Source organism: Manis pentadactyla, chromosome 2 (genome assembly GCF_030020395.1).
Source record: "Manis pentadactyla isolate mManPen7 chromosome 2, mManPen7.hap1, whole genome shotgun sequence".
Lineage (NCBI taxonomy): Eukaryota > Metazoa > Chordata > Mammalia > Pholidota > Manidae > Manis > Manis pentadactyla.
The window spans coordinates 1006066-1019782 of NC_080020.1; the positions used below are offsets into that span (position 1 = coordinate 1006066).

Below are 13717 nucleotides of genomic sequence, written 5' to 3' on the forward strand. Positions count from 1 at the left end.
CTGACGCCTGGCCCACAGGACGTCTGTGCCTGTACCCAGACAGCCCTGGGGCAGTCACTCCAGCAGCCCAGCCCAGCCGGGAGCGGCCTCACGCATCCACGCTGGCCACCCTGGGTGTGCCCGCCCGGCAGTCTTTGCCTCGGGCGGGTCTGCTGGCCCAGGAGGACACCCCAGGGCAACACGACCAAACCCCGCGACCCCACCTGCCCCGGAGGACGCACCACTTGAGCTGCAGCGAGGACAGGACCACAGACACGGAGGAGGCCGCCATGGCCGCCGAGCCCATCCATGGCTGCAGCACGATGCCGAAGGGCATGAAGACACCTGCGGGCGGCGGGGGCAGCAGTCAGCGGGGCCCAGAGCAGGCGGAAGGCGGGCCTGGCTGCCCACTGCACAGTCCCTCCCCCTCAACCTGGGTCACGACCGTGAGCCCGCAGACACCTGAGGGGCCATCTCGGAACCGGGCAGTGGGGATTCTGTCGGGACTCCGGTCTCCCACCTGCCCTGACCTTCCCGGCATCACCCACACCCGTTTCGGGGGAGCTCCAGGGAGCAGGGACCCAGAGAGGCAGGGGGGCCAGTGGGAACACAGCAGGAGGCACAGGGAGGGGTAAGGCCAGCCTGTCCTGTCTCCACGCCTGTCTTCCCCCAAGGGCTTCAGAACACCTTAAAGGGCGATGAAAGTCAAGCCCCGGGGCACAGCCAGGGACTCTGCCCACACCTGGGCAAAGGGCTGCGGCAGTGGCACAAATGGGAGGGAGTCAGCTCAGGGGCAGGAGCGCTGCGGACCCATTGCACTGAGTTCCGGGTAACCCCCTGGGCACAACAGGGGCCAGAGTTTAAAAACTTCAGGCTGCGCAGGAGCCTGCCCTTGCAGAAAGGTCTGGAACACTTCCCTATCTCCCAACACAAGATTCAAGGTGGGGAGGGAGGGGCTGTAAGCCAGAAGAGCTCCATGTCTTCCCACGGCCATTTCTGGGTGTCAGGATAAATCCTGGGCAGGACTCACTTTAAAGGGAAGGTTCAGAAACATCAATGCCTGTGCCTGGCATGCAGCCAGTGCCCGAGAACTGTTAATAATGATTATTTTCCAGGCTGTATGTCTTAATAAATGGTTCAGAAAATAGGGCCACAGTAAGCAACGGTCCAGCACCTTGGCCGGTTTTCCAAAGACCAGGGGGAATGAGGGTGTGGTCCTCCCTGAAGCTTCTCATTCACCTTTAGAGACTCAAAAAGCAGAGAACAGAATAAAACCAATGCCTTCTGAAATGCTTCGGCCGGCCAGCCAGCCAACACTGCGGGCTCTCGCTAAGGAAGCAGGCAGGAGACAAGCCTCCCTGGCCAGCAGCCGAAGTCAAAGGCAGCCAGGAAGGTGCGGCCCCCACCTGCTGCAATGGGTATCCCGAGCAGGTTGTAGATGAGCGCCAGCACCAGATTGAGCCGTATTCTCCAGACGGTCCTCCTGGACAGGTGGATGCTGGCCACCACATCGAGCAGATCGCTCTGCGGGAGAGGGGCGCGCAGTGAGCCCGGGGCTTCACCCCCGCCTGCTCCCGGGACGGCAGGGACGACCAGCTCACTCTGATGAGGACGACGTCGGCCGCCTCAATGGCGACATCCGTGCCCGTTCCAATGGCGATGCCCACGTCGGCCTGGGCCAAGGCCGGGGAGTCGTTCACCCCATCCCCGACCATGGCGACCTTCCTGCCCGCATTCTGCAGCTCCTGCACCTTGGCCACCTTGTGGGAGGGCAGCACCTCCGCGAAGACTTTGCTGATGCCCACCTGAAAGCAAAGGGGAAGGGCAGTCAGGACACTGATGGGCACACGACGCCGGGCGCTGGCAAGGGAGCCAACAGCAGAGCCTCCTGCGACAGCCCACCCCGCTCCCCTCGCCCCCAACCCTACAGAGGCCAGGGCGCCTGGAAAGCCTGCCCCGTGCTCCCACCCCAGCGCCCTGCCGGGTGTAGGGCCCGTCTCCCAACAGCATCTCCACATGGGGTCCCAGGGGTCTTCCCAAAACAGACACTTGGGTCACGTTAGTCTCCTGCTTCCTGGACAACACCCTCTTCCCTTAGGACAGCATCCAGACTCCCCGTCTGCCACCCACGGGCCCCCTAGACCTGCTCTCCACCCGTCTCCAGCTCCCTGCCCCGCAGCCACCTTCCACCGCTGCAGGTCTCCAACTCGCCGCGATGCTGTACCAGCTCGGCCTGGAAATGCCGGCTTCCTCTCCCATGCCTCGCCCTCCTCTTCATCTGACCACCTGCCTAAGTTTCCTCTCCCCAGGGGAGGCGTCCCGGGCCCACCAGGGGCTCCCGTGTGTCCCGCGCACTCCGCCAAACTGGGTGGCCTCCTCCTGACAGGATGCTGAGCTCCTGAAGGCCAGGTGCCCTCTGTGGCCTGTCTGTCACGGGGGGCACTGAACACGTGCTTCTATGGGGGATGAACAAGTCCTAACCAGGAAGGGGGTTAAGCCAGTCGTCCCCCACGGAGGGCTGTGGAGACAGCGCTGCCCGCCTCATGGAGCCCGCAGAGAGAAGGGCATCGGGCACAAGCGCAGGCCGGCCGTGAAGCTGCAAGCGCTGGCCTTTACGTTTTCCTCAAACTGCTGCTGAGCTTTAGCTCGTTCAGAGTTTAAAGAGGGAAGATGTCCCGGCCCCCGGCCCGCACCTGGGTGGCGATGGCTCTGGCTGTCTTCCGGTTGTCCCCCGTGATCAGAACCACGTCCACACCCATGCTCTTCAGCGTGTGCACGGCCAGGGCCGCCTCCCGCTTGACAGCATCCGCGATGGCGATCATGCCGCACAGCACACCTGGGGGAGAGGCCGCAGGTGACCGGTCGTGGAGCGCAGGCGGCCTGAGGCCAAGCGCCATTTCACGGCTGGGAACGGCAGTCGGAATGTGACGCCGCGCAGAACACAAACACCGAGTCATACAACACGGCTTGGTTTGCACTTTGTTTTTTAAGAATTACACACGCTTACAGACTCATACAGAAGTCTGGAGGGAATATCAAATGTTAGCAGTGGCTCTCTGAGAGTAGGAAGCTGCGTGACTTCACTTTCCTCTTTAAATCTCTCAGAGGTTTCTGATTTCCTACCAAGAATATTGCAGAGTGCCTGGCTCATAATAAATGAAGACATGTTAGCTATTAAAATATGAGAAACATAATATGACTGTTACTGAAGAAATCTGATGAATGTCCAAACAGCTAGAAAATTAAAAAAAATAAATCCCTCCTTTTTGTCTCTTCCTATGGAAAACATTTCTGTAGAATTCTTTATTTGTTAAGTGGATCCTTAGATACCGCAGTGGAGGAACAGGGCTACTGAGGACTGAGGGGTAACAGGGCAGCAAGAGGTATGCGGGCAGGGAGGGGGCTGGGCGCCTACGGCTGAGCTGACCCTGGGGCCAAGCCGAGGGGGCTGCGGGTCTCCGGGACCTGGAGAAGGCGTGGCGTCGGGAGCAGGGAGAAAACGAGAACGCAGGAGGAGGGCAGGTTTGGTTGGAGCACTGGAAAAATAGCAGTGTAAGTTCTTATTTATGATTTGCATCCAGTTGTCCTCCTGGCAGATACGAACATGAACCAAGTGGGATTCTGACCCATCTCAGACACAAAGCCCATGGCATACGCTGAGTCCTGGACACACGCCATACTGAGCGGTTCTGCGTGCAGCCGGCCTTCACACCCCTGACAGAAAAGCTGCCAATACCATCATTTAAAGGCCCAACCGCTGAGCCTCTTGGAAAGTGAACTTCTGTTCTGTCTGCACTGCTGGATGAGAATGACTAAACTGCCAGGCTGGATGCAGGCGGACGGTGAGGCTAAGGGGGCCGAGCTGCCAGGGCGGAGGGATGGCGAGGGTGCGCCGAGAGGAACGCCAAGGAGGCCTTTTGGGAAATGAGCTAAAATCACCAGAGAGGGAGATTTATGAAAGGAGGAGAGGAAGAGGAATCTATTTTGCCCGACATTGCCAAGAAACGTCCTGCTGAGAGGGCAGCAGGCGTGATGAGCAGGCGCTACCGTCGATCGCCACCAGGATGGCGGTCTGGCCTTTCGTCTCGTGGTCCGCCATGGCGTCGCCGACGTCGCCGGGCACAGCTAGGCCATTGCGCCTCATCCATTCGCGGTTTCCGATCAGCACAGAGAAGGTCTGGGGAGCTGCTGTTCAAAAGAGTTTGTGGTTACCCCCAAACAGTCCGGTTTCACAGTGAGAAAGAAGTAAGAACAATGGAATCCTTTAACACAACGCATCCATTTAACCGTTCAGAGAAACCACCAGCTGGTGAACGCCGGTCCTGACCCATCCTTAAAGGGCCTGGGGGAACAGTGTGACCGACGCACAGAGCGTGCGGGCATGTACTGCAGCGGGGCACTGAAGGGGACAGGCTGCAGGGTGAACCCGTCATAAGCACACTGAGCGTTCTGGAGGCCCTTTTGCCTTATTTGCACGCCCGGCTGATTCTTTTTCTACAGGGATGAGATGCGGACAAGTGCTGCCTAGTCCTCGCTGCCCGGTCCATGTGAGCCCTGGTGAGTGAGCACAGCATCTGACAGGGCACTTCTGCGGGAGAGGCCTCCACTTGTCACCCTCTACATGCGCCTCCGACTTAGGTGCCTCTCCACAGACTAGTTCCTGAAAACTAAATGGAAAGGTCACCCTGGGGTGTCATCGCTAGAAGGTGGTGGATGGCTTCTGACAACACAACCTAAATGAAGATTTAAGTCCCAGCATGGTTAAATGATGAGGAAACACTAGGAATGAGTGTTTTGCCTGGGGAGGGTTTTCTACACTCGTGCTGAGGCCAGTCAGCTGTCCTTAGAGTAAGACAGGCTCTCATTCAGAAGCAGCCGTCGCTCCAAGCAGTGTGCCCCCTCGGCTTGGGCTCTCCATCCGCCGTCCCCGACCGCGGGCAGCTCTATAAATGCAGTGCTCGCCGTCGGGTGCTACCCCAGGGGAGGGAGCCTTGAAGAACAAGGGTGGGATTCCCATCTGCCCACTCTGTAGCTACGGGAAGCAGGACTGACCTGGGATGAGAAGAGACCCACGGTCACGGGTCTGAGAGGCAAGCGCTGTGGTTACAGGCAGGTCACCTCTGTCTGCCGTGAGCACCATAATGCAGACGTAGCAGAGGCCACGACGGGGAGACTGCAAGCTTCCCCCAAGGAGGCAGGCATGCGGCCGAGCTGCCTGTGCACAGCAGGGCACCCCGGGGGCTGGCTGCCTGGCACACTGCTCTGTGGTTTAGTGGCCACCACTTGACCCAGCTGAGCCCAACCTCCGTGGGAGCTGCTGGGACAAAGGCCGGGCCTACCTGATTCCTCGGGAGCACTGCCAGCCCTGGTCAGGTGAGCGGCCGGCTCACTCAGCGGGCGCTCACCGTTGGCCAGGAGGCCATCCACACTGCTGACCCTGCAGCCGATTCCACAGCCTGGCACTGCCTGGAAGTCTGTGCAGTACCCCAGGGTCTCTGTCCCAAGTTCCTGTGAGGCAAGGGTGGGGGTGAATGGGGGCAGGACACGGGTGTGGGCAGCTCCACCCGGGGACTGAAAGGGAGACAGGAGGACGTCCCTGCTACTCAGCGGCTCTCTGCTCCCTGACGCAGACATCGCAACGCGAATGCTGACCCAAAGCGAACAGCCCAGCCCTCCTGGGGCACACCTCAGGGCACAGAAGGGCTGCAGCTGGGAAGGACAGAGGTGGCCCGCAGCCAACAACCTCAAATCAAGGGGTCAAAGGGAGGTACAGTAGACTTTCTATGGTGCTTCCGTAAGGAAGGAATAGGTGAGTGGCACCACGGTATTCTGAGGCTGCCAGGAGACAGCCGCCCCTGTGCAGACCCCAGGAGGGGGGCTGACCCCAGCACAGGGAGGGTGAGTGGGGGAAGGGCACTCTGGTTGCCCGTATGCAAGAGACAGGACATGAAATGAGGTTTCTGGAAGAGCCCCTGTCCAGGGAGAGCGCTTAGGTTTCCCAGAGCATCCACATCACCTTTCACGTTTGCTGATGACCCTGCTGCCCATTACGCGTACACGTGGGGCCTCCTGCAGAGGAGGTCAGGGATGGGCACTGCAGGGCATGGCCAGAAGCTGACCCGCTCCTCCCCATCAGATGTGCCCGGCTGAGCAGGCCTCTCCCTCCCGCACCCCAGACCCGCTCGCTCAGACGTGCACCTTCGCCTGTCTTCCCCACCCCACTGTGGGCTCCCAAGGGGTGGGGTCCACATCCACTGGTTTTCCTTGTCTGCAGGAAATGCCCAGCCAGTGCCTGTCAATACAAACTGCTGCTGTCACCTGCAAGTGTGACAAGGGATGGTACCGCCCCAGAGGGTCCCGCCTAGGCTTTCAAGGCCACACAGGCTGAGGCCTCCTCGAAGGCAGCAGGAAGAAGAGGCGTGCGGGGAGGAAGGTGCACGGAGGCTCCTGTCCCACTGGGGAGAGCGCAGGGGCCGGGGCAGCGGCCAGGCCCCAGCACACGTACCTCTTTACAGTATCTGGTGACAGCCACGCCCAACGGGTGCTCGCTGCTGGCCTCTGCCGTTCCCACGACAGCGAGAACCTTCCTGAGGGGCAGCGTGGCCACGTCCACCAGCAGGAGGACCCGCATGACCTCGGGGACCCCACGGGTGATGGTGCCGGTCTTGTCAAACATCACAGTCTTTATCTGCAAAGCGGCGAGGTATCAGTGACCACGGGCCCGGGGGGAGGGACATCCACTGTCCACACTCTTGGGGCAGGACTTCACTCCCCCTGGCTCAAGCAGAGCCCCGGGGACTCCAGAGCATGGTGCTCCGCAAGCGTCCGGGCTCAGCCGCTCCCACCAACACCGCCTCCCTCTCTGCTCAGTAGAAAAGCCCCCAGTGCGGCCTGAGCTCGCCCCCCGAGCCAGAGACTCTTGCTCCAGTGCAGCAGGAGATGGCGGGGCAGCACCGCCGGGATGGTACACCAGGCAGACTCCACCTCGGGCCGGGCCAGGAGCCAGGACCCCGGGAGACTGCCCGTCGCCCGTCTCCTGTCTCTCGTCCCCTCCCTGCCCCCTGCTGAGTCACCCAGTATTCTCTCTGGCCTGGGCACCAAGTTCTCACACTCTAAGTTCAAGAATGGAGTTTTCCTTGGCCATAATAACAAGAAACCACCAGGGCCAGCTTTAGACCTGCCCCCCTCGGACGCCAGCTTTAGACCTGCCCCCCTCGGACGCCAGCTTTGCACCCGTCCCCACGGCCTGGGGCTCAGCAGCCGGCTAAGCCACACGCTGGTACCTGCGTGTGCACGGCCAGAGTCTGCCGGCCCCTGCGCTCCACGCTTCCCCAAGCCCTGCAGGGGGTCACGGCTTGCTGTGTTCAGACTGCACCCCACAAGCACAGCTCTCCCTGACTTCACAAACACATTCAGCCTTTGTTTCTGACACCCAGCGGTGGCCTCTTTAGCGCCGTTAACTGGTCTGCCTTCCACACGTGGGCCTTGCCTTTCAGCCCACTCTCCTCCCTGCGGCCAGAGCGACTCCCCAGCAGGTCGGCGAGGTGCGCCACACCCCAGGCTCCGGGCGCCCTTCCGGGTGGGCCCTCGGTCCCCTACTGGGCCCCCAAGGCCCGCCTCTCCTTCCCTCCTCCCTCAACAGCCTTGTCTACTGTTGGTTTCTCTTTCTCTCCAAGATTTCCTTTCGGTTCCTCATCCGTTTATTCAGCAAAGAGCTGCTGAGCGCTTTCAGGGTGCCAGCCGCGGTCTCTGCGGGATGTCCTCCCGGCCTCCGCTGCCCGCTGACCCTCGATAGGCCTCCCTCCCTTCCCGGACCACCCGCCCCGCCCACACCCCAGTCCCGGCCACACTGCCTCCCGGCACCTCTCACGCTCTCACTCCCCTTGGTGCACAGCCGTCTTTCCCACGGAACTGCAAGCCCTCTGGCAGCCGAGGACGGACGCAGCCAGTCTGGCACGGGACCCCCCCACAGTAAATGCCCAACAGATATCGAGTAAGTACGTGGCGGGCCGGGAGGCTGGGACTGGCGTCAGGCCAAAGGAGGGTCTGTCGTGAGCACTGCTGCCCCCTCCGCCCCCCGAGCCAGGCCCCCCACTGCCCACATGGATGCAGCGCCAGTGCCCCTCCGAGCCAACTGCCCCTCTGCGAGGCCTGGCCCTGGGCCCGAGCGCTCAGGTGTCCGGGCGGGCCGCGGCCTCCGCCGGCTGCAGCTCCCCATCTGCAGGAGGGGATGGCAGGCACCCACCTCGAGGAGCTGTCGGTGAGACAAGACCGGTGGGCACCTTCCAAGCACTTACTCCATGTACCCTAGGTGTCCTGTCACATACATTCTCGGCACCAAGCATTTGATCCTACACTTGGGAGCCGGCTGCTGCTGTTGTGCCCAGCGGTCCTGGCTTCCCATTTCCACAGCAGTGCGGCCCTCAAGCCTCCCCCGGGCTTTTCCCATGTGTGAGATTTAGACAGACGCTATTTCACTAGGGCTGCCGAGTTAGAGTCCCAACACACAGCCACAGCGTCAGCCCGCCACACCCCAGGAGGCCGGGGGCACAGGGCCGACCTTGTGAGCCGTCTCCAGGGGCTTGCCTCCCTTGATGAGGACGCCGTTCTGTGCAGCCACGCCGGTGCCCACCATGACCGCCGTGGGCGTGGCCAGGCCCAGAGAGCAAGGGCAGGCGATGCACAGCACCGTGATGGCCGTCTGGAACGCGAACCGGACGACCACCTCTGCCCGGGGGATGTGCTCAGGGGTCTGAAAGGGCAGAGAAGACGCGGAGCGCAAGTTTACTGAGTGGTCGACAGACGTCTGGTCAGCTCAGAGCATCCCAGCGCGGGCGGCAGGGCCAGCTGGGTCGGGGGGACGAGGCTGCGTCCGCTCCGCTCTGCTGGTGCCCCGTGCCTCACTTCACTGTGCCCCAGCCCAGGGTCCCACCCGACCCCACAGGCTCTCTTCAGAGGGAGGCAGGGAGGAGTGACAGAAATCCCTTCTGGGGAAGGAGCCCAGGCCCCGGAATGGGGCTGTGTATGTCCGTACCCCAGCTCTGACACGGATCCAGCCTCTACGACTCAGCCTCCTCATATGCAAAATGGAGGCGCTCATATGCCTCCGAGGCTGGTGTGAGTATCAGATGAGACCCTATGCATATAAACATACCAATCCACAGAGCACAAAGCTTGGCACAGGACAAGCACCAAAGAAATCGCAACTATTACATATTATCTTTACCATCATCATTATGAAAGCTTTGAAATATGACGCGGTTCCAGGGACTCCATCCTCAGGTGATAGTCACACAAGTGGGAAAAGATACAAGAATATGTATCACAGTGGTTTTTTGTAATGGCAAAAAACTGGGAGCGACCCTGTGGGATTTGGCTGATTAAACTGTGGGTGAGCTGCGCCTGACAGAGAGGGTGTTATCTACCTACACCTCCTGACGTGGAAGGCACCAGCAACACGCTGAATAAAAAGTGCCAAATGGAATGTGCTGATTTAACTCACGCACAGCTGCCGGCCCTCATCGGTGCACAGCCTTTCGAAAACCGGAAAGATGTTCACCTCAGTGCGAAAAGTTGTTTCTGGGGATGGGGTTTGGGGCCATCTTTGTTTTTCTCTGTTTTCTACTTTTCACTTTTTTAAATTGTTTTCTTTGTAAACCCCAAACGACACAAAACACGAGTCCTTTGCAGCTACTGGGTGGCACGTATTAGTATTAACCATTTGCATTCTCTCATCTTGATTTTACTTAGCTTATTTTCAAAACAGCTGGTGTCTCTGGAGTATGGCCAGGAGATGCCATATTTATCTGATTACAGATGTTTTACAAACGATACAGACCACAGTTTCCTTAGCTCCCATCTGCACTTTACTCTTGATTTTCAAAGGCAGGATTCTACACTAAGGTATATCATTAAGGGGCCATTGCATTTTCATATAACAGTTAGACTTAGGTAGGTGGACATGTTTAAAATAATGCAATCTTTAGAGATTAGGATGATATTATTTTTTTCCTTTTCTAAACCAATAATTCCTGCCAAATAACACCTGGCATTCTGGTGAGACTGGGTGGACTTCTGGAAGCTGGCATTAACTCTGTCCCTACAGATGATTTGTACAGAGCAACAGTATCTTAAAGGAACATGCAGTACCTCATTCGCCAGCATCCTCCCTGATATTGCAGGTAAGAACAAAAGAAGCCAAAGTAAGACGGAGAGGCAGCGAACAGCAGAAACCACACATCCCAACTTGTCTAGGACCGAGCTCTCTCACAGCCAGGTGTCCTGAGCCGCTCTCCCACAGAAGCAGGCATTTCCGGCAGTCAGGTGCCCTGACAGCCGTGGTCACTCTGAAAGCACTTGGGCCTCCTGAGATGTCAGGGGGGTTTGACTTGGATATTGCCTTTAATTATACTCAGATAATTTTTTAAAAGAAAAATATTATCCAGCCTCTATCTATAGTTTCCTATTCTATGGCTCACAGGTAAAATATGCATTAGACTTGACTAAATATGAAGTATTTTTAAAAATAAACTAAGACATTGTTCCACTCATTGGGCAGCCATCAAATACAGCTGACTCCTCAACAGTGTGGAGGTTAGGGGTGCTGACTCCCCACACACTCAAAAATCCATGCATAACTTTGACTCCCCAAAAACTTAACTAGCCATACCTACTGTTGACTGGCAGCCTTACCAATAATGTAAATAGTCAATGAACACATACTTTGTAAGTTATACATATTATGTATTGTTTTCTTAGGTTAAAGTAAGCTAGAGGAAAGAAAATGTCTTTTCAAGTTGTCTCAAATCTCCAAAAAGTTTTTCCAATATAGTTACTGAAAACAATCCACATGTAAGTGGATCCACACAGTTCAAACCCGTGTTGTTCAAGGGTCAGTGGTATTATTCTAAGGCAGCCAGTAGCTTTTTATGTACATCAGGCTTTTTCAGTCTCAGCACTATTGAGATTCGGGGTAGATGGTTCTCTGTTGTGGGGCCAGTCCTGTGCACCGTGCGACATCAGCAGCAGCCCCTCGCCCCCACCCATGCTTTACCCCCATCCCTAGTCATGACAACCGAAGATGTCTCCAGACACAGCCAATGATTCTGGGGCAGTAGAAAGCAGTCCCAAATGGGACTCACTAAAGGATACAGTTCTTCTCAAGCAGAAACATTTTTCTGTTATTTTCCACTTTTTTTAAAGTTTGATAAAACTGCATTTCCTAAGATAGTATTCTTTACCTACTTTTTAAACTCAAAAATGTATATTCCATTGCCTCAAATACAATGTTTAATAAATATTTAATTTTTAAAAAGTTATTAGCATTGCTTGGGAAACTGCAAGGTAGGAAGACATATTGAAGAAGAACAAAAATATGTATTTCTTAAAACCTGTTTGCTATCGTGCCATCAAAATTGTGTGACCTATCCTCTACAGTGTATGCCTTACAACCTCAGAAATGGCCAATACTGCATAATTTAAACGCTTCAAGTATTACAAGCACCAAGTCCAGTTGGTGTCTGTGAAATCTTCTCACGAGAAAGCAGACATACCTTCACTAAAAGCCTGCAGAAGTACGTGACTGGCTGTCCTGCCCCAGCTAGGATTTTGTTGCCAATAACTGAAGTGAACAAATAAAATGTAACGGGTTCCTGAGGCCCAGTGAATCTGAGCCAGGGAAGAACAGAAATAATGGCAACAGATCATTTAAACACAACAACCATGTTGTCCAAAGCACTCAACTTACAGGAAAGTATTTCTGAACAACACCAAAGTCGGTAACACCGATTATAATCCATACCACCAACGTCAAAGTTGAAATGATGATGATAAATGGGACAAAATATCCACTGAACCGATCAGCCAGTTGCTGAATGGGGGCCTGTGAAAATAAAATGGGGACCAGGGGAATCAGTGTACAGAGAAACGCCCCCCGTGGCCCCGGGTGAGGACCGGGCCCCCCTGCGGCTCCTTAGCCCCGTTACCGGCCCACCCCTGCTCAGGGACACCCGCCTGAGTCTGGGCGGCTCTCAGGACGGCGGATGCAATGGGGAGGCTGCGGCGGGATCGCTGTGAAATGTCTCCGTTACCTTTGACATCTGAGCTTCTTCCACCAGCTTCACGATCTGGGCCAAGGTGGTGTCGCTGCCCACATGGGTGGCGCTGACGAGCACAGAGCCGTGTGCGTTCATAGACCCGGCGATCACCGTGCTCCCGGGCTTCTTCGTGACCGGCATGGCTTCCCCTGCGGGTGGGGAAGACACCGGCCATCGTGCGAGGCCCGCACAGCACGCACGTGCCAGCCAAGTGCTGTCACACCCACCCCAAAGGTGACACGAGCCACCTGACCTGTGATGAGGGACTCGTCGGCCATGGTACTGCCTTCCAGGACCTTCCCGTCCACTGGGAACTTTCCCCCGGGGACAACCTTGATGACATCGCCCCGCTGCACCAGCTCCACGGCCACCTGCTCCTCTCTGCAACAAACACGCTCAAGTCACGTGCACGGCGGTCACGGGCGCTCCCTTCTCAGTCTGCCGCCCAGCTCGGGTTCTAGACTGCGCTGGGCCGGTCAGACAATGCACCTTACGCGGAGCAGCAGTATCCATCTTACCCATTCCTGCACAGGCTGGGTCAGTACTTCCCGTGCAGCTGAGTGCCAGGCACCGCGCCAGGCGCTGAAGAGAAAGCTGGAACAGGACAGCGACGCCCCTACCCTCATAAAGACAAGATCCGTGGAGACAAGAGCGTTCCAGGTATTGAATCAGTGCTCTGGTGAGAACAGAACTGGAGGGCATCTTGGGTGGGGGGGGGGATGGGGAGAGAAACGGGGAGGCCTCGCGTGGAAGAGGACATCTGAGCTGAGACCTGGAGGACGAGGACCGGAAGGGCTGACATCCAGGAAAGAAAATTCAAGGGAGAAACAGCAGCTAGTGCAAAGGCCCTAAGGCAGGAAGGAAGGGTGCCCTGGGGAGCAGGCAGAGGCCGGGTCACCCCAGGCTTGCGGAGTGCAGCATGGGCTTCCGATGCATTGTTTCTCACGGGAAAGTGGCTTAATCTGGTGCATGTTTTCAGGTCACCCACTTGGTTGATGCGGGGACAGGACAGAAGCTGGGAGGAGAGTTTGGCTACTGCAGAAGCCCAAGCAAAAGACGGCGACAGAGGAGTGAAGGACCACGCCAGAGAGCTTAGGGCACACCCCAGCCCACGTGCAGATGCGGGCAGCGAGTACAGGGGGGACGGGAGCGGAGCTCCACATCTCAGTCTGGGCAGATGGAGGGACCATTTCCTGAGAACGGAGATAACTCTGGAGAAGCAACGTGGGGAGCAGGAGAGGAGACAGGAATGAAGATCTCTTCTTTGAAATTTCAGCTCTGAGATGCCTATTTGATGTCCCCATAGAAATGTCCAGTAGGGAGCTGAGAGGATGATTTGAGCTGAGAGGGCAGAGGTACGACTCTGGGAGCCGTCAACACCCAGCTGGCATTCGGCCACAAAACGGTCTGAGCCTACGGAGGGGTGGAACTGGGGAAGAGAAGTCCTAGGACTGCGCTCTGGGGCACGGTACTGGGAGGCTGAACAGGTGGAAGGGCCGGCCAGTGACGCGCGAGGAGGCAGGAGCAGGGACCCCGGGACGGAGCCCCATCCGATCACGGCACACGCCATGGACGCCGCCACACAGACTCAAGTATGCGTAAAACTCATGCTCTATGCTCAGGGACAGTGTGCTTCAGCGAAC

The 13717-nt window shown here is 57.3% G+C and overlaps 1 protein-coding gene across 3 annotated transcripts in view; it reads right to left on the reverse strand.

Moving 5' to 3' along the window:
* Positions 1 to 13717, reverse strand: part of ATP7B (ATPase copper transporting beta) — a 67799-nt gene that overhangs the window by 2466 nt on the left and 51616 nt on the right. For 2 of the 3 annotated variants that reach the window (XM_057489236.1, XM_036904856.2), the window contains exons 10-20: positions 12328 to 12455; positions 12069 to 12223; positions 11726 to 11860; positions 8540 to 8731; positions 6485 to 6667; positions 5319 to 5487; positions 4027 to 4167; positions 2673 to 2815; positions 1581 to 1784; positions 1386 to 1503; positions 222 to 324 (exon numbers count right to left, since the gene is read on the reverse strand). In XM_057489236.1, the coding sequence (XP_057345219.1) occupies positions 222 to 324; positions 1386 to 1503; positions 1581 to 1784; positions 2673 to 2815; positions 4027 to 4167; positions 5319 to 5487; positions 6485 to 6667; positions 8540 to 8731; positions 11726 to 11860; positions 12069 to 12223; positions 12328 to 12455 (1671 nt within the window). The remainder of the gene's footprint in view (positions 1 to 221; positions 325 to 1385; positions 1504 to 1580; positions 1785 to 2672; positions 2816 to 4026; positions 4168 to 5318; positions 5488 to 6484; positions 6668 to 8539; positions 8732 to 11725; positions 11861 to 12068; positions 12224 to 12327; positions 12456 to 13717) is intronic. The other variant, XM_036904857.2, reaches the window with a different exon arrangement.